General features: G+C 32.3%; 1 protein-coding gene, 1 long non-coding RNA gene and 1 other non-coding gene across 3 annotated transcripts in view; 2 read left to right on the forward strand and 1 right to left on the reverse strand.

Moving 5' to 3' along the window:
* Positions 1–7837: 7837 nt before the first annotated feature.
* LOC105256731 overlaps positions 7838–25391 on the reverse strand; it is a 93144-nt gene continuing 75590 nt past the window's right edge. Inside the window, exon 3 of the long non-coding RNA XR_003123225.1 lies at positions 7838–7955. This is a non-coding gene — a long non-coding RNA (uncharacterized LOC105256731). The remainder of the gene's footprint in view (positions 7956–25391) is intronic.
* Trnat-ggu lies at positions 8670–8743 on the forward strand. The gene has a single exon. It is a non-coding gene; the product is annotated as a tRNA-Asn (tRNA).
* On the forward strand, positions 9034–15142 carry LOC105256730 (protein suppressor of forked). The gene is made up of 13 exons (XM_011266916.3): positions 9034–9246; positions 9660–9851; positions 10050–10082; positions 11765–11862; positions 12043–12196; positions 12279–12512; positions 12804–13187; positions 13264–13510; positions 13590–13659; positions 13740–13836; positions 13926–14184; positions 14308–14442; positions 14534–15142. The coding sequence occupies exons 1-13, from the start codon at positions 9223–9225 to the stop codon at positions 14746–14748; spliced, it is 2142 nt and encodes a 713-aa protein (XP_011265218.1). The 5' UTR covers positions 9034–9222; the 3' UTR covers positions 14749–15142.

Here is a 25391-nt window from a genome sequence, read left to right on the forward strand (position 1 = left end):
CACAAGCACGCTTATGGTAGTGGCTGCAAGAAACTCGTATTCGTGATCATGCCATTCGTATCGTGTCCACATGTCTTCCACGTCACTATGCGATTGATGATGGCTATTATTATTAGGAAACAGCATAGTTGCTATAAAATAGACATTAAATACTTTACACGTGTGGAAACTCTACGCAAGTCGTAAAAAATATTTTAATCTTAAATTAAACAATTTAAACAAAACACGTTTTTTTTTACTTAACTATTGAATTAAGATAAGTTGTTCCTAAAAAATAGACATCCACTGTTTTTTTCCAACATTATCGGGTATTTTAATTCTGCTGGCAATTAAGCTTGGAATACAGTTATATTAAATTGCGAAAACATTTTAATACATTTTAATGCACATTTTAATGCACTTTAATCCATTTTGTGTTCATTTTCTGCAATTGTCATAGGCTCGATGTCGGGATGTGGCATATATTGAATCGCGATAAATTTAAATGAAGTATCAATACGTATCCCACGTCAATCGCATTAGCGTTAATGACACTTTCTAGACGGTAATTGTGGCGTGATTTCTTGATGATTATAAATTGACATATCGCGACGCAACGTGTATGAGAACGTCAAGCAGAAGAAAATCGGCAAAATCATACGCGACCTCGAGACTAGTATATTCTCGGCAAATAAGGATCGCTTAAAGTTGTGCGATTATCAGCTACGGTAAAATATATGTGTATAACCCCGTACACACACATCTTTGAACGTAACGAATGGGCAATGTTGTCCACGAACGTTATTGATCGCGAGTAGTACTTTGCGCGGATATATATATTTGTCATCATTAGTGAGTGCGAGGTATACATATATTTGTATTTGCGGCATAATTCGAACTATATGAAGCCACTGCTTTAAAGGTGTCAAGTCTACTTATCGTCTTTCAATGTAAGTCAGCATGTTGTGCATGATACATTTTTTTAAGGCAAACATAATGTATTATTTTAATTATTTTCAACTGTAAAATTTTCTACGTCTCAAAAGTACATCTGCAAAAATCGTTGCCATTGATAGATAATGTCGAAAAATAAAAATTATACATATAATTAATTATACATATAATTAATTGAAAGAAAACAATATGAAAATTTAATTCTAATAATTGAAAATTAAATTATTATTTAATAAACTGAATACTAATATTAATAGATAATAATCTGATTAAATAATGTTGGTAAAGAACTGACTTTTGTATCATAATTTGTCAAATAATTTCCTATATATCCTTATTTTGTTCATATTGTTTATTTTCCTTATTTTGTTTTGTATTCTTATAATCAGTGAAAGTATCTCATAATTTACAAAATATCAGGGTCAGAAATTTGAATGTGTCACAGTAGTCGAGAAGATTAACATAAATGCCTTGCGACCTTCGCGAGAAAAGAATAATGATTGCGATCGCACGACGATGTGCGAACGGGAACGAGAGCGAACGTCTTTTTGCGAGCATCGCACGCGTTGCATTATAAATCATAGCTCGCGGGCGCGTTCGCGGCGGTATCCGCGCAAATCGTGCCTAGAGAAGGGAACGGAATAGTGTGGTTACCGCATGGTAAAAGTGACGATATAATTTTAGCCGAGCATTAGAAAGTGAATTACGAAAACGCGTCCACGGTTCGTAAAAAGGACCGGCGCTTATTACGTTTGGCGAGTTGAATTTTATACGCATCTTGTGAGCACCTTAGAGCAAAAAAATTTGCGAAGCGAAGGAACCGGCGTGCAATTTACAAATGGATTTTTACAGGCGTTAGCCGCTGAGAAAAGTTGACTTCTATCAACATGAGGATGTAATGAGATACTAATTCAATTAAAATTAATGACATTAAAATATCTTTCATTAGATTCTCTCATATAATGATAACTAGTTCTCATTAACCTCTACAAATGACAATTAAAGCTATTATGCCATAATTACAATAATTATCACGACCTCATATGTTTGGATTATTGGGGATTATCTAAAGATCTTTAAAGATCAATTTCAATTTTCCAAATGTTTGCATATTTTCTTATAAAATAGTATTAACTTAATGAATTATAAAAAGATGATTTACTTTAAAAATGTGTATATTCAATGGCACTAAAAGAATTGTTAAAAAATTTACATCAAGTTATATATATATATATAACTATATAATTCCCGTTATACATTTGATTGATTTATGTATGACTTGTCTCTCCTTTTGAATCATTTATAAAGGAAATGTTTTTTAATCGAAATCACTTTGTTAAAAAATTAATTTTTTATTAGCAATCTTTCCTTTCAACATCTAGCATAATTTTTTACATTTGCAAATTTTTACATTTTCTATTCTGTCATTATCATCTAATTTAAGTTGTCAGACTTCAGAAAGACAATGACTTTATTTATAAAAGGAAGACATGCGCATAATAATATTTGCGTGACGCAGCATTGCGGAAATTGTATGCTATTGCTGTAGCAGCTGTCATATCTCGTGATCTTTACGACACAATTCGATGCAGATTAACAATCTTATAAAATATTGCAAAGCGAAATTATAAGTGCACGAATGCACGCGTAATGAATCGTTGAACTACTTGATTAAATACAACAACGATTCAACCGTAGATAACATATTAACTGTAAAACCTTGCGTAAATTATTCGTATGCATACTAATCGTATGGTATTAGCACGATATAATTGTATACTTCACGAGAGAAATGTGATATATAACATGTAGATAAATTTGATCTCTAATAGTTTCGCACGAATGTCGATACAAGTTAACTTACTGCATTTCGATTGTTTCCCTCATTAATATGCGTGTGTGATATTTAACCTACTTATTATTTAATCTATTATTTCTATCTGTAATTGATTTTTATATTATAATTTTTAATCGTTATTTGCTAATATAACTACTTTGCATATTGGAGTCTATCTAAATTTTGCAGTCTCGTTTACGAAAAAAAACTTTTTTATAGACGAATAAAAAAACTTTTTTAGATATAATCGAAGATCGAAAAACTAAATGAAACAAACATAATATATAAAAAGATCAATCTCAGATTTTAATTTCTTTAACTAAAAATTATACATTTTATTTACTTATTTATTAAACTAAGAAATAAGAATAAATAACAAGTTTATATTCATAATATTCTATATATGATTGTTTATGATACATCAACGTTAACAATTTCTTGATAGTCTGAAAGAATATTGTATAGAAGGAGTTATTCAATCTTAACATGTAATACCTTCACACAGCATCGTACGATGATACGATACGATGATGGGAAACGTTGCTTCGACATTTCTTGTGACAAGCAAATAAGTAATTTATTGCGTGCGGATATCGGAGATATACCCGCCTGTGCTTTGAACACAAATCATATGTGGCTACCGATCAACTGACGACCTCTATCTACAGTCTCGAAACAGCTTTTCAGGTTTAGGAGCGAGCTCGTGTCACGTTTCCCACGGCAACGCCAATTACATGCATACGCATATGCAAGAAACTTTACCATAAAATGCGCCTTACGCCGTTTCTAGCGGCTTTCAGATGTGTATTCTCTGCGAAAGTTGATATTTTTACATCGCGCAATCGAGGATTATTATTGCTGGGCCCGCGATATTAAGTTTGCATAACGTCTCGGCTATTAACGTCCCGGCTACCGTTCGCAATTACAGTCGATATATGTTTGATTGCATTTCCGTGTTCATCTGAAAGTCTGCGAAATATCGTGCTGCTAATAATTTCATGTTTGAATACGTGCGAATTTATATGTAACAAAGTTAATATTACATAAAAAACCTACATATGTATATATTAGATTACATATGTCGTGTAAAAATCCTCTATATAAAGTAAAATTAAATGTAATTTAACTAATTTAATATATTATAATATATAATTTAAGATACTCGATTTCATTTATTAGTAAAATATGAATTTGTTATTATTGTTAATGTTAAAATATCAAAAGTACGTGATAGGGAAATAAAATCGCCAAATTTTTGCGAGTCGGCTGACACAAATCTAAGACCACTTAAAGTTATTATTAAACTATCGTATATGGCAACAAGGTGAATTCGCAGTGAATCGAAAACGGCAATGGATGTAATAATTAAATCGGCGATGATATCACCATTGCAGTAGCACCAAGGTCGTGCAACAAATTCAATTGCACAATTATCTGGGAAATCAGTATGCTGGCGCGACTACAGCGGTATAGAAAGGTACTCGTGATTATTACCTTTACCTTATCCAGTTACTTCTCGAAGGTATCAAGGTTACGAGAACGTTGAGTACCTTCAATCATTTCCCAGCACGCTAAGCGCGACTTAAGAAAACTTAAGATATATGTACGATAATGACAAATATTGTGAAGTGAGAAAAATCAATGCGAAATAAGTACCTTTTAGAAAGATTATTTAAAATAATAAGAAAAAAATCTATAAAATTGAGCGATTAATTTATACCTGAAATCATCTAGGAAGAGATACTTGGAGTCTGCGAGAGATGAAAAAACTGACGGTTTATTCGATTGTATAAACGCATATACGTACTCGCACGCACTTGTAACATATATGCGTAGAAAAAACACGACAGATTACATTCACTTCAAGTATTATTGGCGAGTTCCGCGACAATCACACGTGCAAGCTCTCGTGGTTGAGGCATAGATTATATTTTATTAGTCGATTAAAGAAGACAGAACGCACGCTAATTGCGCACATATATCGCAAGAGGAATCGTAATGCGTGATATAATCGAATTATATGGGACTCAGCTTCGATACATTACGATGCGAATGTCTCCAATTCGTGATGCTTTTTCCCACGTGTTCCATACTCGGTTGCGATTCCGAACGCGGTCCGGCCATTATATACGATATCAATTATTATTCGTGCGGGCTATTAATGAATTAGAGACGCTTTAACGTGCGGTCCCACGTTTATTGCGCATGAATCCTTGGATCTGTTCGTTTTAGCTGCGCTGCTGCACTAGTGCAATAAGTTAGAAAGAGACAAACTTTCTTTCACTCTAACTAATTGCACTAGTGCAGCAGTGCAGCTAAAACGAACAGACCTCTTGACATCCCAGTTCATCGATGAGTTATATCAGTATGCGCGAGCGAACTGTATATCCTACAAATTTTATCATCTTGTCCTTGTATTGATAAAAAATGCTCGCTCTTTAATAAGTGCCCGCGGTGGGCACGCTCAACATCGCGCTGAGAAATTGTTAATATCACTGTGCCATTGTAATAATATAATTATTTAGTTATGATATATGAATATTGAAATCGTGTGAAATTTCATTCTTACTATTGTAATCTTATTTTCCTATTCATCCGAACGTAGTGATCGATACCACGCATGAAACAAAAATACTTCTGTGAGATACTTCTGTAAGAAATATTTGCTGATTCATTCAAGTTTGATGAGTCTAAGTCTAATGAATTTGACGAGTCTAATCATCAAAAGTGAAAGGAAACAAGAGTTTGATAAATTGTAATGGCTTTTTGTTTTATATGATATAAAATCATGATATAGAATCATAACTTTAGAACGATAAAAAGCGTTTATAACGATTTACTTTATAATGATATATATCATGATATCCTTGAATGTATTTACTATTAATTAAAAAAGAGATGATCAAATGTATTTTTTAAAATGACATCGCAAACGAGACGATTGTTGGATTTTAATTTTTATGTTATCTAATAGATTGATGAGATCACATGGGAATTCGTAATCGAAAAATAATGTCTTGTTTTTTCTGATAGGACTCGTATTCGCACGCGATATCATTTTATTATGGCAATAAATGTTAAATCGTGATACTTATTTATCTATTTGATTATTCTATCTGGCGAAAGTATAATAGGTTTTCCACTATTATGGGATGCCACATTAAATTTATTCGCCATTAAATGTGAACGTATTCTCAGGTTTACTTTAGTGATCGTCCTCCTTAGCGATAATTAGCTCCTTAATACACCTTTCACAAAACCAATATAGCCTATCAAATTTTATACGTATCGTAATAAATTTATTTGTTTTATCATCGTGGCAACTTACTGTACTCCTAATAGAAAAATTTTTACGAATTGTTAACTCAAGCTATAACAATTAAAAAAAAATCCTTATTTGAAATTAAATATAATTCAATGTAAACAATTATCTTTGTGATATCGGATTTTTTGTTTTACAACAAATTTAATTAATTATCAAAATATAATTCTTCGTAATATTATATAATAGGAAAGTTTATGAAGTTCTATTTAAATTTTTTTACTCATTTTTTAAATCATTAAACTTATACATTTATATATGTTTTATATTAGTTAATATTAGTTAATCATTTGCTTTGTCACGTTGTTTAGATATATTTAATTATTGCCGTTATTCAATAATTCTATCGCAGTCAAATCTTTCAATCTTTCAATCTTTCTCTCTCTTTTTCTGCTACCTGTTTTTAACAAGATATTTCCGTATTGTCGCACGTGCGCGTATACACGCGAAAGTGCGCCTCCGTCCAGTCGTGTCAGCGCTAAATGGACCATCAGGACCGCCATAAATCCTGGGACTATCAGATCAACGACCGTAGCAGACTTGACTTGTCCCAGATATAACGACGAGGACCACCGCCCAGCGTAATGGAAGAGCTCTCTGTCGACGCGCAAAAGATACGTCCCAGATGAGATCTGCACGAACCTGTCCACAAGAAAACGCAGACTCCACCTGACTTCGTCATTAACCCTTTCTAGCTCAACTTTGTTTCCGGCGAAATAGCGCGTTAAACGTCATATAAATAACATCCTACGTACTTAGATTTTAGATTTTGAACATAGACCTGACTTTGTACGTGGAAATTTTATGCAAGATAATTAAATAAAAAAATAAAATTGATACACATCGCTACTCTTTGCGATATCTCCCTTTAATTTTAGATGAAATATATTATAGATATTTAAAGAGGCATAATGTCAAGTTGATTTCACGCGTTCATCCTCGCGATTTAACGGCAGTTTCGGCGATAAGTCGCGTCGCAAAATCTGTCCACGTTCCAGAAACAAGGTCTCATTGGAGCAGGTAAAGAGCCGAGGAACATTGTTAATTACACGGTCGTGCGCCGATATCGATACCGGCTACCGGAGGCGAGGTAACCGGGCCGCCAGTAAAGATGGCATCGTGCACACTAACGAGTAACAAGTGGCGTGACGTTTCAGTTAGGCTTTACTTCGCTCAGGACTGGCAAGGAGGAAGATATCGGTATGCCACGACGAACCACCTATCGCCTCGCCCGGCCGGAGGCTAATTAACGTGGAGATTCATTATCGACACCTTGCCGCTCGCCCGTGCGACTACCGTCTTAATTTAAACATCCCCGATCCTTGATTTTTTCATCATTTGTTTCTCTATTATATTATTGTACTATTAAATTAGCAACGAGATTAATTAGACTGATTCAAAAATAAAAATTAATCTCATGAACAAATTATTTTTTTATGCTTTAAATATGATTATTTTTCACAAAGTACAGAAAAGAGAGAAAGAGAAAGAAAGAATTTCTACTTTATATTTCTTAAGATATGTCTTAAATATTTGATTTATCGCTAACAATAATTTTGATATAATTCTCGAAATTTTGATCTGAATTTCAAAGCTTGTATCATATAAAGATGTATTTCTGTTATTTCTATTGAAATAGCTTCTTTAGCAACGATGTCATTACATTATTATCCGTAAAATTATGGGTACCGCCTTCATATAGTTTGAATAAAGATATAATAATATCGTGACAGGTGGGTACTTACCTGGCATCAGAATAAAAGCTGTACTCCAAAACTGATCAGCAAACTCGTACTCACACTGTTTGATCCGGTCGTGACTGTCATTCAGATGGTAGTAACTTTCAATTCTCGCTTCGGTAACCTGAAACATAGCAAAAATGAAGTGTTATTATTGCTCAAAAATAAAAGAAATTAATGTAGCAAATATAATATTTAATTTATAATCAATTCAAAAACGTGAAATAAAAGTATAAATATTATGTAGTACATGAAAAATAAACATTAGAATAACCTAATGAGATGCAACATATTTTATTGTCAATTATTTCTATCCTTTCGCTAATACTACAATTAACAATTATTTTGTCTACTGTGAAGACATATATTTCCTTTTTTAATCACATTTCTCTTTTACTGGCATTTATCTTAACTCACTCTTATTAACATTTACGACGAAACTATTAACGTGATAGAATTTTCAAGTTCTGCAAAAAACTATTACGCGCGATTTTTAAACGTGCATGAGCATAGAATAAAGAAACATAGAAACTAGATTCTATCCTTCATATAATATGGAGCGTATCTCATGAAGCTATAAAAGAGAGAGAGTTGTTGCCTATCCTTAAGATTCTTTTTAATAGAGTTATCAACATTTTTATAAAGATATTTTGTAAGATATAAATATATATAAATATATCTATATATATATATATATATATATATATATATATTTTTATTTATTTTAATATAAATAAATAAATATATATAAATTAATTTTAATTGCATATAAAAAATTGATAAGGACCCTTTGTGCTGTTTTTTTATTTTGTAGACAACTGCGACCTAGAAAGCAAAGGCCTCCGTGGCGCAATCGGCTAGCGCGTTCGGCTGTTAACCGAAAGGTTGGTGGTTCGAGCCCACCCGGGGGCGTTTTCTTTTGCACTCCTCGTAAGACTCACGTGACTGCGAGGAAAATTCATCAATCTAATTATTATGTTTTATAATTTTAATTATCATATATATTGATATATTTTCTATCAAAATTTCACAGTTAATTATAGTGACAAGAAAAGGAAGCCATAAAATCGGCCAATCGCACGTATGATCACTATAATGTATGGAAAAGCTGAACGTTGATTGGCTGCTTAGACTCTAGTGTTATTTTCTGGTGTCGCTGCATCGTGCGTGCAGGAAACGCTGCATACGTCGCTCCTCTAGATTATTCATTCACATTCGGTCTGTGTTGTACGATATATGTACGTTCTGGTTCTGCTTATAGTCTTATACCCGCGATCTCGAGTTGCTCCGTAATTTCGTGTAGTGTGAGTGGTTTAGAATAAAATAATTCTTCTTTCGCGCGTGATTATTTTGCAGATTTTGCGTACAATCAGCTACGATCAGGAAATAAAATGACAGAAGAAAAAACGGAATTTGTAAGTAGCTGCGTGTCTTGATTTCTTGACCTGCGTTCTAACCTCGCTTTCAATGAGGTTTATTTGTTGATTATCCATGTGGCATCATTTATTTTTATATCAATTTTTCCCATTCTAATTTTTGCTTGAATAATATTGCATTCATTATATTCATTAGATTCTGATAAAATTGTCCATTTTAAGCTTACGAAATAATATAAAAGAAAGAAAGAATACACATATTTATATTCATATGCACCATTTTATACTATATGTGATATCTCTCTTTTTTGAAAAGAACTTTTTTAATATATTAAATTAATATTAAATTTCTGTATATTCTTTTTCTGCAAAATAATATTATTTTCCTACATGTCCAATTATATGAAAGAAATGAAGAATATATATACACATAAATTTAAATTTCTTTGTAGGATTGGGGAAATGAAAAGTTACAACGTGCTCAGAAAACAGTTGATGAATCACCATATGACTTGGAGGCATGGAGTGTTCTTATCAGAGAGGCACAGAATAGACCAATCACAGAAGTGAGACCAGTATTCGAGAAACTCGTTTCAGTATTTCCATCAGCTGGACGTTATTGGAAAATTTATATAGAACAGGAGGTAATTGACCAAAAGTACTTTTACAAAATAATACAATGATTATAAAAATTGTTTGTTTATAAAAAGTGTTACATTTTATATTACAGTATTTAAAAAGGCATAAAAAATTAGTAAATTTCATATTTCTAAATAATCATTTTCTTAAAAATAATTTATTATATGCTATTATTAATATTGATATATTTTTTGTTTGTCCAGATGAAAATGCGGAACTTTGAAAAAGTGGAAAAGGTATGTTAACATCAATTTTATGGATTTATATATTTATAGTGAAAATAAGTTTATGTGTATATTTATATGTTATTAAAAGTTAGTTCCATATTCCCAAAAATGACACAAAAAATTTAGTTTATACAGATAAATAAAATAAGGATAAATACAAAGTACTACTATAAAGATATCATAAATTAAAGTATCAAAAAGTTTATTTCTAATTCATTACAATTAAATGTGTGTTCGCAAATACAAAAGAATGACATTTTGTATGCGATTCATATATCATTTTTATTTAATTCATTAGTCAGGCTATTAGTACATGTGTCTTTTCTTTATAGAGTTAATTATTTTATTATACTACTTTCATGGAATGGATGTCTTTGTTTTCTTTTCTCGCTGTAGCATAACAGGCTAGAATTTTAAGATATTACTAACATGCAATGTCCAAATATTATCATATAATGTGATTCTAAGCACTTTGCATATTATGTGAGGTGAATAAAAAACTATTTCACCATGAGTCAATTATTTCATTGATTAATAATCAATCTGTTAATATATTTGGGAGGTTGTTTTCTTTGACTACCATTTGCATTATTTGTATAAAGTTTATTCATTGAAAATAATAATTACTGCTATGTAAAAAATATGATCTGAAGAAGACAACTTTCTGAATGTAATAGCCTTATATTCCTTCCTGCAATATATATTTTTATTTATGCTTAAAAGTATTAAATTAAGATATTATATATAAATATTATTGCAAACCAAATAGCTAATAATATTATTAATATGAATCGAGCTGTATTTATATTATATCAAATTCTCAATCGGGTCAAATCTTATCGTACATTGAAGAATATCTTATAATGAATCATTGTTTTATTCGATCAAGAGTATAAAGAATTCTTTACCCTTCCTCTTAGCAATATTTGAGAAAATCTGACATAGATGAAAGCTCAAATATTGTGAATACTTTTAGAGGTAGTATAAGGTGATAAAATATTTGATTATGTGTTTTTATATATGTAATTATATATATAAATATATAGTTTCATATATTGTTTTTATTCATTTATTTTAAAATATTTTAATATTAGCATATTCCATTATCATCTTATGCTGCTTCACATTGTCTTAATTTTTTATATTGTCTTGGGATCACTCATTTCCGGATCCCGCATAGGTTCAATCTTCTACTATTAGCCCCACATGCAGAAAATAAATAAATTTTTTTTATTTCGTGGGGCACTTATATGTTATATATAATACAATACATATATAATATATATTTTTATATATAAAACATATCATGAATATCTCTCATTATTATTAATAAATCATATTTATACAATAAACTATTCTCAAATGATGCATTGGTGCATTATTATTTATCCTATTTTATACATATAAACACTGTTTTTTATTATGGTGACTGTATTATTAAAAGTTTTCTTAATAAATTCTGCCTGTTATTTCCTACAATAATAAATGTATAATATATATATTTCGTGGTTTATGCATTACAAATGTTTAGCTATGTGTAAATAAAACTTGCCTTTGTGGGTAAGTAATTTGGCAGATATATATGCATATATATCTTCCTTTAGGAAACAAAACTTGAATAAATTCTTATATTTTCGACGTATTATTGCTAACTGCTACAATATTTCTAAAATGTCTCTTTTGTCTAACAGCTTTTCCAAAGGTGCCTCATGAAAATTTTAAATATTGAATTGTGGAAACTATATCTTTCTTATGTCAAAGAAACTAAAGCAAGTCTAACTACATATAAGTAAGTACATGGATATATCGTATTTTGATTTACGATAAATAAAAATATATCTTTTATAAAATTATATTTTTATATTAATCGCTATTTTAAACATATACTTGCAAATATTTTTTGAATTCTTGAATTTTTATCTTTTTTGTGTTTCTAAAGTAAAAAAAATTGATTGTAATATTTTTTTAGAGAGAAGATGGCACAAGCATATGACTTTGCATTAGATAAAATTGGAATGGATATTCATTCATATAGCATTTGGAATGATTACGTCATGTTTTTGAAGAGTGTGGAAGCAGTTGGATCATATGCCGAAAATCAGAAAATCAGTGCTGTACGAAAGGTAATACATTAATATATTAAATGTGTCTTATGATTAAAAATTATATCTAATACTCGTGTCATTTATAATAATTACCATATAGGTTTATCAACGAGGTGTTATTAATCCCATGATAAATATGGAACAACTGTGGAAAGATTATATGGCATTCGAGCAGAATATTAATCCAATAATCGCGGAGAAAATGGCAATTGAAAGATCTAGAGATTATATGAATGCAAGACGCGTCGCTAAAGAATTGGAAGCAGTTACGAGAGGTTTGAATAGGAGTGCTCCTAGCGTTCCACCAACTGGTCATCCTGAAGAAGTCAAGCAGGTACATTTTTTCTAGCATATTATTTTTTTTTATAGAAAGCAATTATATATATATATATATATATATATATATATATATATATGTATGTATGTATATATATATTTTTTTGTAATACATTATTTTATATTTGTATATAAATACATTTTTATTTTTTTTATTAATTTCTGTTTGAGCATATGGATAATAATTTAATAATATCAGATTGAATTTCATAATACATTGGGGAGTATCTTATAGTATATTAGTATAATAATATATTAATAGCATAATATATTAATGTATTTCGTTTAGGTTGAATTATGGAAGAAATACATAGCATGGGAGCGCAGTAATCCTTTAAGAACGGAAGATACATCGCTTGTTGCTCGTAGAGTTATGTTCGCGATCGAACAGTGTCTCCTGTGTTTGGGTCATCATCCTGCAGTATGGCATCAAGCAGCACACTTCTTAGAACTGAGTTCTAAAATATTGACGGAAAAAGGCGACGTAAATGCAGCTAAGAATCTCAGCGACGAAGCCGCTACTATGTTTGAGAGAGCGACAAATACGTTATTATCAAAGAATATGTTACTGTATTTCGCGCACGCGGACTTCGAAGAGGGTAGAGTGAAATACGAAAAAGTACATCAGATATATCAAAAGTTTCTTGATATACCTGATATAGATCCTACCTTGGTTGGTTCATATACATTTATGCATTATATAATTATGTTGTAGACTATATTATAAAATAAAATATCTCGCTTTACAGGCATATGTGCAATATATGAAATTTGCAAGAAGAGCCGAGGGTATAAAATCTGCGAGGACAGTATTTAAACGAGCACGAGAAGACGCAAGATGTAAACATCATGTTTACGTCGCTGCTGCATTAATGGAATATTACTGTACTAAAGATAAAAATATAGCATTCCGTATATTCGAATTAGGCTTAAAGAAATTTGGCGATAATCCTGACTACATTCTTTGTTATATAGATTATTTGTCACATTTAAATGGTAAGAATGTGTATATGTGAGAAAATTTATATATACATTAAATTATTAGAAATAATCATTACATGTACTATTATTACAGAGGATAACAATACAAGAGTTCTTTTCGAGAGAGTATTATCTTCTGGTAGCTTAGAGCCTGAAAAATCAGTGTATGTATATAACATTTCACATTTATCATAAATTGTAAATGTAAATTTTATTTGCAAATAATTTATTATTTCTGTTATAGAGATATATGGAATCGTTTCTTGGAATTCGAATCTAATATTGGTGATCTAGCTAGTATCGTTAAAGTTGAGAAGAGGCGAAGTTCAGTATTGGAAAAGGTCACTATTTATCCATATTAATTTACATTATATTAACAACAAATAATATATTAACTTTTTAACTTATTATCATTGGTTGTTTGTTTTAGATTAAAGAATTTGAAGGTAAAGAGACTGCCCAGTTAGTAGATAGATATAAATTTTTGGACTTGTATCCATGCACACCAATGGAATTGAAATCAATCGGATATATGGAGGTATCTAACGTTGCTAGAAACTCTATTGGCACTATACCTCGTGTACCTGATCCAGAAGAAGCGATTGCCGCTTTACCTAGACCCGATTTGTCGCAAATGATCCCGTATAAACCGAAAGTGAATCCTCTGCCTGGTGAACATCCGGTACCAGGTATGCTTTTGAATGTATCTCAATTTTTATTTTCCAATGTATCTCAATTTTAATGTTTTCAAATATAATTAGTAAGCTATATCATTACATTATTATATATATTATTACATTATTCTTGCGTAGGCGGTTCCTTTCCGTTACCACCAGCTGCAGCTCAATTGTGCACCATGTTGCCCCCACCTGGTTGTTTTAGGGGTCCATTTGTTGCCGTTGATTTACTTATGGATGTTTTTAGCAGAATTCAATTACCAGATCACGGTACTTATCTTTATGCTTATAAATTGATTTGTTGATTAATTGAATGTCATATTAAGTTTTGTCATATTACATTATATTAAATTTTTTACAGCTCCGTTGCCAATAGCAGATAACGGATGCGACACAAAATTATTCGATCTCGCGAAATCTGTGCACTGGATCGTTGATGAAAGTAACGATGGAATGAGCATTGGATCTAAACGAAGACGAACACGTTTAGGTGGAGATGATAGCGAAGAGGAAGATTTACCGCCTCCACCTGTAAATGATATTTACCGCCAAAGACAACAGAAGCGAGTTAAATGAACAAAAGAGATAAATATAAATAATAAGAGATATGAATGAATATGATATGAATATGGCGATCTGACGTCAGCGTGAATATATTTTTATCATTTCATTTTTTGTGCGACCATCGCTAATTGTCGGAAGAGATAGACTTGCTGTATTCGCGAGATGTATGTTATATGTGTACGTTTATTAAATTCCTTATGTGACACTGTGCACAATATATCGAGTACTATGTACTCAGAAATCTGTTCTTCTGAAATTTCAGAACTATATATATTTGCATCTTGACATCTCTTTACATTCTTCTTCATATATACATATAATTGTTCATAAAAATAATTTGATATAGATGCAATTGAATGCCTGGTGTGTGCTCAACGTATTATTCCTTATGAATATAAGATTAGTATTATAATCTATGATTATATAATGAGATTAAAATATTAAATAATATATATTATTTTTTAAATAAATCATTGTGATGTATACAAAATTTCAAAAAAGAAAATGTTCATAATTTATAAAGAACATTTCCGTGACTCAGATTCTCTATGAAATCTATTGATACAATTTGGCTGTATCAGATAGAAATTGATATTACTCAGACTATAATACGATTACGGAATAAAATCATCATTACATAAATCAATTTTGCTGTATCCGATTTGCGTATAATTTTTGTTATAATTGTTACCGGGATTGCATTTAATCATTTTATTTTATGAAAATATTCATTTAAATGCGTGTAATTTATCGTACAGGACCAATAAACATGATATTAAATCATTTTATTTCATAATAATTGCTGTTTATGCCTATTCCTATTTTACAATCTGAATTTAGAAATTAAGCTTTTTCTGAAATATCCAGAATTATATGCGTTTTGCCGATAAAAGCTAAAACTTATAAGTATATATAGAAATCCATAAAAATACATGCATTATGTCACTTGCCATCTGGAATGGAATTTTAATGTTGATAAAAATTTATTTTTCTTTTTGTCATTGATGAACTTTATCATTTCTTACTTCAAAATATAGTCGGTAGCTTATTCAATGTATGAATTGGTTCGGTCCAATTAACAAATTGGAGATATTAACGCCACAATGAAGTAAATAATTCTCGTCATCAGCGTTTCTCGCGAGTAAGGTAGACTTTGTTAGTAGGTACAACTTTACGATAAGGGTGCAATTAAACTTTGATCACTATTCCTAGTTCGAGTGGCTGGTAATGGCCCCCTTGGGTTAACGGTAAATTGGGCTGCGGGCTTCGAAAATAGTTGGTGTCCGCAGTTAGACCTGCACCGAAAACTTGATAAATGACCAAAATCTGCACGAAACCGCATCAGTTTGTCAATCGTTTCAACAATTCACTTAATAAAAAAATTGATTTGCCAAGAGCTCAAGAATTTAGTAACGCTGATGCACAACAAAGAGCTCTAATATATTTTATTCGATTTTCAGATATTCTACAAGTCAACTTCGATAATAAAAATCACTTTTGCTCATATAAAAATATAATACACTTAAAAGAAATATAAATGCATAAAAATAATAAAATGGCATTTTTGAATAATTTTATATTTGTATTTTATCACATTTTATATTTGTAATAAATTATTTAATTAAATTATCATATAATTTGTTATATGCTATAGAAATTATTTCATCAAAACGCATTAGAGTTGTATTCCTGATGGATGTTAAACCGCATAAATTTTCAAACCACTTAACACTTTGAGAAAAAGATAAAATCGATCACGAAGAAAAGGAACAATAAAAAAACGGATAGCATTATTTTTATCTTCTTAAAGCATTTAATGCCAGACAGATCGACAAACTTTTGAGCGACACAATGAACTCGTAGTTAACTATAGAGTATATTGACCGCTTTACCATCTTAATTACCACTGAATGAAGTGCATGCGATGAGCAGCGAGCGAGTATCCAAACTCTATAACGTGCACATAAATCCTCGGGCGTTTGACGCGTAACTACGGCATACTTGCGCGTCCATCTATCTTGGGACGGGATACCTCGCACTTGTACTCTTCTGAAACCGCCTGCGCCATCGAGATTCCCTCTGATGAGCGTAACGTGTCCTCTCCTGGGAAATCGATGTCGTAGTCATGGTATGACTAATTATGCCGGATCGTTCATCATATTTCGAAAAGCGCGATGTAATAACGCGTAAAATGAAATTTTATTGTTTTCATTTAATCAATATAGTATTTTGGATACTGTCAAGTCAAATTACCTCTGATTTAATTATCCTTAACGTAAGAAAATATTGATTTTAAATTTTTGTCAAGGTTTTTTCATTAATATAAATGATGATATTTGCAGTGTCACACTTTGTACGATTATAAAATCATGATGCGCGAATCGATTATATGTATGTTATTTACGATATCATAAAGAATTGACCATTTTATCGGTAATTTTTTTATACAAAGCACTCACTCGGTTGTTTCTCGTCGTGGAGATGGTAATGTCATGTTACTTGTACGCGAATAGCAACCGCGGGAATCCTGGCAGACGCCTGAAAATCCGTAGAGATCCAGATGTTTCCGCGCCGAACCAATAACGTACTTAAACGCGTATCCTTTCGTTATTCACTAGAAAGCTTTTACAGTAGCTACAGAGAGAATGTTGCACGATAAATGAATTAGCAAAGATTAGCACAGAATGAATTGAATTGTGTTAGAATCGTTGGAGAATTGCAATGCGACTATCGCGAGACGAGAAACTCATAGTAAAAACAATTCCAACAATTAATAATTACTTAAAATATTATTTTAATAATTTCTTTCTAATAATAATAATTATTACGTTATTTCAATAATTATTAGCGCAATTAGTACAGTAGTAATGATACCACATGAAGGCACATGTGCAAAAAACAATTCCATAGATTGTTTTGAATGTGGAGAGATTACATTTAGCGAATTTTATATTTTTATGCTAACGGTTTTTTAACGAGCTAAACGCGTGTCACGACACATAAGGTCCGCCTTGGAATTCTCATTTGCAGTTTGATTTATGTGCATTTTATGTGAACTTTATGAAAACCGTATGATTCAAGATGACATCACAAAAATAAGGTAAACACAAAAATTCCTCAATAATTTTTCGAATGTAATATCTATCGCATAAGCTATATTAAAGATTATTCCAAAGATTACTCTCGTTGTCATAATATTATTAAAATTTTTAATGTAATTTACTTCTTTAGATTTAAAAAATGTAATTTTTATGAGATGAAAAGAGCGCATTAATTTTATATCTTAATAAAAATTTAAAAAATTCTGATGAGATTATTAACAGGTCGCTTTTACAATGTTCGATAATTACGACGTTGTATTTACGAGACTCGTCTGTTGCAATCTACGTCTGAAGTAATCAATGATCGCCATCGAAATATCCCCTGTGTTAACGATATTTATTTCATCATGATGCGATTAATGTGCATCTTATAAATTATATAAATTGACATTCCTTATACAGGAATTCACGTATATAGATCATATAATAAATATACATCAAAGTAATATAACTTGTGAGATTATGTTTTTTATTTCACAGTTATAACAGTTTTTAATAATTTTCCAGCGAACAAGTGAAAATAAAATCTCGAGATTATATATAATTAAATAATGTAAATTGAAGCACATTAGTAGATCATTAAAAGTACCGAACGCATTTCGTATTCATATTTCATTCGGAAAGACATATTAATGTGGACGGAGGTGTTTTTAATCATTGAATTTACAGAGACTGAAGGAATTAAAGGCGATTATTACGTATGAACAAAGGATAGATGGTTCTAAAGCCATACTTAATTATCGGGTAAAAAGTCTTTATCATTTTTTTTTATTCATGTCGGCGTATTATAAAGCTGATCCCTTCGTCAGGAAGTTCGGAAATAAAACCAGCATGGTACCACTGATTTTTCTCCGTTTTCGCGACATCGACAGCAGAGAATTAGGATCTATCTCGCCATTTCGTACGACCGGCTCGATTTACTCGATTCCAACTATCGGAACGTATATCGTTTCCGGCGACTTTCCGCGACGTTAACGAAGATTTTACAAACTGACGCCGCCATTAATTCTGCAAGCGCGAAAATTTAGGGAGACGTCGGCCTCCTCTGCTCCAGGACGCGACTTGGGGCGGTCTTTGAAACTTTGGTTCTATCTCGGAGGAAGACAAATGACAAGAGCCGAAAGCAGGCTCTGCCTGCTACTCGTACCCGAACCTTTCATAGGACGCTAACGCATAACTCTCGTACTTGGAGATGTGCGCGGGACACTATTCCAAGATAACTCGTAAGAGTAATTTCTTCCTCGCATCGATAACGACAAGATTAACAACTGATTCGATTGTCTTTCCTTCTACCAACTTTGCGACTGCCTGAGATAAAGGAGATACTCTCTACACACATGTCGATTGCGAATTATGAGATGAACAAATTTGATCAATATTTATCTATTAAAAAGTTATACGTGCAATTATTACAAGAAAATTAGCTAATTTAAATTGTTAAATTTTGACAAATTATAAGTGTAACGTTTAAAGCGCTTTTTCACGCATGTATCGATGACGTAAGTCTACATCGATAAACTATGCGCACCACGCGGCAAATCCTAAGTGTTGCCTAAAATGAATTTTATCTCGGTAAATGGAATGCTTTGAGATTTTAATTGAACACGTCGCCAGTTTATCGTCATTCCCCAGCTCGTATCGACGGCAATTTATTGTATTACTCGTATTACCAGCGCCGCGCGCAAGCGAACAGATCTATGAGTACGATAGCGCGGCGGCTGTATTGGCGGAGTGATTCAATAGCACTCGTCATCCGGAGGCGGCATCGTTATCCTCACAATGGCTATCTGAACCGCCCGCGCTCAACCCACGATAATGGCATTTTGTAAAATGAACGGATTGTGGCTGTCGCCGTTGGTGGCCGAACGCATCCCTCTAGTTCAGCGAACCTCCCCCGTTCCCCGTTGCCGTTAGCTCGAGTTAGAAAAATGCCCGACCGGAGGAATAATGTCGAGATATACATCCGACATACTCAGTCAGCTTAGGCAAAGAGAGAAAGAGAGAGATCTTCTTTCACCCTCCTTTCTATCGTATATCTCTCTCGCTTTCTTTCTCTCTTTCTCTCTCTCTCTCTCTCTCTGTCTTTCTTGCAGTTCTCTTCACTTTATTCTCTCAGTGTGCATTATCGACGTAATAAACTTCTAGCGGATATTTATGCGAGATTGCCACGTTATCCTACGTGAGGGATGCTCATTCGCGCGGGAAAATTGCACCCTGGGACGACGGCTAATGTATTAACATGCGAAAAGCACGAAGGAAATGACCAGCGCGGCGGCGGTAGCGGCATGACTTACTTTATGGAATAATAACGTTGCACATTGAAGAGATGATGATATTAGTCGCGCTCCAAGATTTACGGGCGAGCGCAATTGGACGATGCAACGTAATGTAGCTTTGTGCAACGAAGGGATTAATGAAGAAAGAACGCATCGTGCGACTTCCTCCCTTTTTCTTTTACTTTCATTCTACCCTCGCGTCCTCCCTCGTGTCTTCTTTCGCCGATTCTAAGAAGTTATAATACTGACTCTATATCTCTTTATTATTTGCCGCAGATAGCTCGGGGATAATGGATAACGTATATTTGTTTTCATAAACTTTTGGTTATCTGTCTTATCAACGCACAATTTTTTTTTATTTACGCAATCATTTTTTCCTCAAGATAGCGTAGCGATTCTTTCGCTCGAGTTGAATCTTAATTATTATCATCAGCGCATATTTTCCCTTCCATTCTTTATGTCTTATTCATTGTAAACATGAATGCATAATTTAACTTGGATGTAATTCATTAGGGACGAACAAAGAAAAAGCAACTTATGAAAGTTATCTCTCGCGCTAATATGCAACACAGATACATTTTGTCATTTTTGCATAGAGATATATATGTGATCGAATGATATTAAAAAATTCTAAACACTCAATCTTTGGCGAAAAAGATACAACAAAATGTCTTTTAAAAAATGCGTGCTTTTTGTAAATAAATATAATTTTAAAATATATACATAATTAATACACAAAATTACACATAATTAACACTATCTTTATCGAAACTAAAAGAATCCTGATAAACGTTACAAGTGCACATATTTGTTTTCACATCGAAAATGATAGATGATAATGCGAAAGTTGCAAATGGCTAAATATGATGCGTGTGCACACATGTGCGATGATTCGTACAATGCGTCGCGAAACAATAGTGTTAATTACACAGATCTCGTCTAATTCTAATTAGTCCGATACCCATATCGTTAATATTAATTATCTCGCTGTAATTGCGTATATTCTGTTAAATTACTGACGCAATTCTCTGCGATGACGCACGTCTCTCTCTCTCTCTCTCTCTCTCTCTCTTGCTCTCTTTCTCTTTATCTCTCTCTCTTTTCTTCTCTGCTAGCGAATTCATTTGTAGTCGTATAACGTAATATTTATGCACCAAACTCGCGCAATATGGGGTTACATCCTCGTCGCTGAGGACGTCGTTGAAATTACGATCGAGGATGTGCATCACAGATGCACACAGTCTAGGCTTAATTTGTTCAACGCACAACACGTTACGAATAGAGACAGATACGAAATGGGGATGCAATGCGATGTGGTGCTGGACTAGAGTTTACTGCCTGGAGCACGTTATATTATGCAGAATGATAATAGTGTTCTCAAATCAAGTTATGTATACAGTTGTGTATTGATATACTTGTAGTCTGCATAAGTAACATATTAGACACAAATTTTGCAAAAATTTTTAAAATTTTCTTACAAAAAAATTAGAAATAAACTGCTATGATAATTTTTTTTGCTGTATTTACTATTATAGTATTAAAATTAGTAAAAGTAGTAAAATTAAAAGTAGTAAAATAAATGTTAGTAAAATTAAAAAATGATGTAAATTGCATAGGAAAATTATCGATTGTGACTTTAGATCAATCTTACTTGATATGTTATATTCTTTGTCAAGATACGTTATATTCTTATCAATAATGTAAATATCAATATTTTTTAAAAGATTTCTAAATAGATTTGAGCAGTCACAATTTTAACACACTTTCTCTTGAAATCACTTATTTCAAAAGCGTTGTAAGCTCAATATTATAAATTTAAAATACAGATATCGATACAACTTGCGTAACAAGACAACTTTCATAATTTTGATTAGGTGTATAAAACTTATATCATTTTCAGATAAATAATTTACATAACGATGAAAAGAGAGAGAGAGAGATGAGCATGGTTCTATTTTGGATTGATTGTTGATCTCGTTGCATAACTTTGATCTATAAACTTTTGCAATTTAAATGTTTGTTGCAGAAATTGGCTAAACAATCTATATAGAACAAGTATAATAGTGAAAATTCGAGTACAGAGACAACAATCAATTTTTTCAAAATAAGAGCATCTCTTTTTTTTTTTTATGGATGAACTTTCGATGAAGTCGAATATTGGCTTGCTTCAGCGATACAAGCTCTGTAACGAAAAATAAGGTTAAGAGCTTCATTTCCGTCGTTTATCTATATATGCGATCACGACTGAAACGTTGGGACTGCCATTGAAGACCAAATCAGCAATGCTGCGATTGCAACCGATGCATCCACTCGATCGATGGGCGACTCGATGTCGACGATCATCGATAGTTCGAGTAGGTTCGTGCCCTGGAATATCTATACATATATTTGTGTATATGTGTATGTATATAAAATTCATGTGTAATACAGATAGACGTATCCCTATCTCTATGCACGTCCAGACATCGCGTAGGTTTATATCGACGTTTTCCTCCTGTGCGGTTTGATTTTGCAAAGATATCGATCGTTGCATAAGAGAACCCTTAAGGAATTCCAATTTGCACCGCAATTATCTATATATAGCGATGCCAGTCACGTGTCCGCAGAAATTCTGAATTGTCACCGGACATGGAATCAGCCTTGGAATTTGATGCGACGCATAAATAGCAGCTGAATTATTTTGTCACGAGTCTCATTGATTTCTCAAACTTGCGCTTTATTTACTTAATATATTTCAGTCAAGTAAAATAAATTCTGGCATACACGTCAATTTCCCTACTATCATTTAGTCGCAAGAGATATTCAAGAGAGAAATAGAGATATACGTGGAATTTCTCGTGTCACATTAACTCGAGTGTGGATAATGAAAGTGGTAGACCACATTGTTAACCGAAAGTGGAAATGGCATTGCGCACGCTATCGACTTGTTTCGTGCTTGAATTCGGATTTATTGATTTCTTCGAGACGACCGTGCGTTATTCGATTGGATGTTCCCGATTGAAAAGGCATCACGACAAGTTAGTGTGCACATGACAGCTGCAGCGACGTAATCTTCGCGATAGAGCTGCACGACTTGACGAATTTCAAAAAATCCCGCATTTATTTTCATTTGGAAAGACTTTATTCATAAATTATATATACATGTCAAATTTTATAATTAATTGTATTGTAAAATTGTAAAATTAGAATCGTCAATAGAATCGATAATAAAAGTGTATCCCATTGATGCAAGTGCATTGAAATTTATGAATAGTTTTTAATGCATTTAGTTTCCATATTTTAATCTCAGATGAAGCAACAAGTCGAATATATATTCACAGGATCAGAATGTGACAAAATATTCTTGCATATTTATATATGTATTTTACACATTAATACAGATATACATTTTTAAAGTAAAATTAAAAATATTGTCTTTATATATATATATATATATATATATATATATATATATACATATATATATATAACTCTAAATTTAAAAAATGAAGGAAATATGAAAAATTATCTTTACCGATTTGTTTAAGAGATAAAATTCGTTATTTTAAAGTTATGAATCAATAGTGTAACTTTTTAAGACGCAAGTTTCAGTCATGTTTGCTAAAGTTACACTTAATTGTTGTTACATTTATGAATGTAGAATTGCGAGATATTAAGAGAATCTTAAAATCGCGTTCAGTTAAATTGATAACAAGCGAGAGTGCGTTATGATAAATAGCTTCGCTAGTCCAGTAGAGCGATGAAGGAAACGAAATCATGAAAAGCGAGAGAGAGAGAGAGAGAGACGGTACTATTAATCAATAAGGGTTTTGTTATTTTCTTCTATAAAAGAAGATACTTCGTGTTGCATACCTTCAGAAACCCCTATTGCAAGAACTGGGGTGTAATACCTCTCCTCTTTTCTCCGATTGTATTCGACCTGCCAGTGAGAATTAAAGGCGCGTACTTCTAGACTTGGAGGAATCTTTAATTAGTCTTGACAAGCACGTTTCATTCCTTCTTGTTACGTGACAGACCGCGTGAATCACGCGAAAGCATAATGCTCGCGTTTCCGACCTGCACTAGTCTTTCGCAATTGCATCGAAATGGGGGGCAAATAAAATTTGCAAAGTACACAGAGAACGTTCTTAATCCCTCCTCGTTATCGCGCATATTGGTTAGTCAAACATTGATCAAGGGGGTGCGTTTTAATTTTGCAATATTGAAACGCTATAGGTATGTTCAATAGGAAATTTGCTCCAAACTTTACTACGTTCAAGTCGGGCAATAATGGCTCAGGAGTATTAACTGTAGAATACGAGGGTGTAACTGAGTCTTGTAATTATATTTGTGTCTGAGAAAGAAAAGAATGTATATAGATATTCAAACGGTCATATTTTTTAAATATTTTATTAAGCTATTTTAAAATAGAAAATATGTATAACGTACATTCCCAAGTGCATATGCAGTTTGTAATTTTGATAAGAAGTACCACTTTTACTTTTAATATGTTGATCAGATTCGGTCTGCGCAGAGCTATTTTAGGATAACAACAAAAAGGAATGTATATATATTTTAATCATGTGCAAAAGAATGAATATAAACGTGTGCAATTTGTGAGCAAGCGAATGAATGTAATGAAAGAAAAATTATTGCACCCTTGAGGATAAAAATATGAAGAGATTTATCTCACTTTCTCTCTATATTTTAAGTAATTTGAATCAATTTTTTAAACAACTTTAATAGACATTATTATTTTAACTAAGTTTTATATAAGATGTAATCATATTGAACAAAATTTTATTTTTTATTTAAATTTAAAATCTGGCACAAAGTAATCTCTTTTCTGAAAAAAAATTGTCTCCAAATTCTATACATGTATGATAATGGTACGATCTTTGCTACAAATAATACCTTGGTTTTAGAGAGAGAGAGAGAGAAAGAGAAAAAAACGAGATAATTTAAACATCAAATTTTGATTTTAGACATATTTTACATGATACTCGCGGGCGCACGAGTCGCACACACATGCGTGCACACAAATGCATAACGTACACGCGAGCACAAAAGGAACCTTTGTGTACCACGTGAATGTGAACGGAGGCATAATCACAAGTTAGAAGATCGTAACGATCATCCGCGGATCAAAGAGACGCGTTTTCACGATGTAGCTCGCAAGCTCGCGAAACGAAGCACGAGTCTCCCGCTAAAAGTTCACGGGGCGAATACGTGACACGCGAAGCGAAGCTCGTCGGGGAGCGATGCGTCGGCGTTCTCCATTATAGCAAACGCGCACTTT

Source organism: Camponotus floridanus, unplaced genomic scaffold (assembly GCF_003227725.1).
Source record: "Camponotus floridanus strain SB8 unplaced genomic scaffold, Cflo_v7.5 scaffold40, whole genome shotgun sequence".
NCBI lineage: Eukaryota > Metazoa > Arthropoda > Insecta > Hymenoptera > Formicidae > Camponotus > Camponotus floridanus.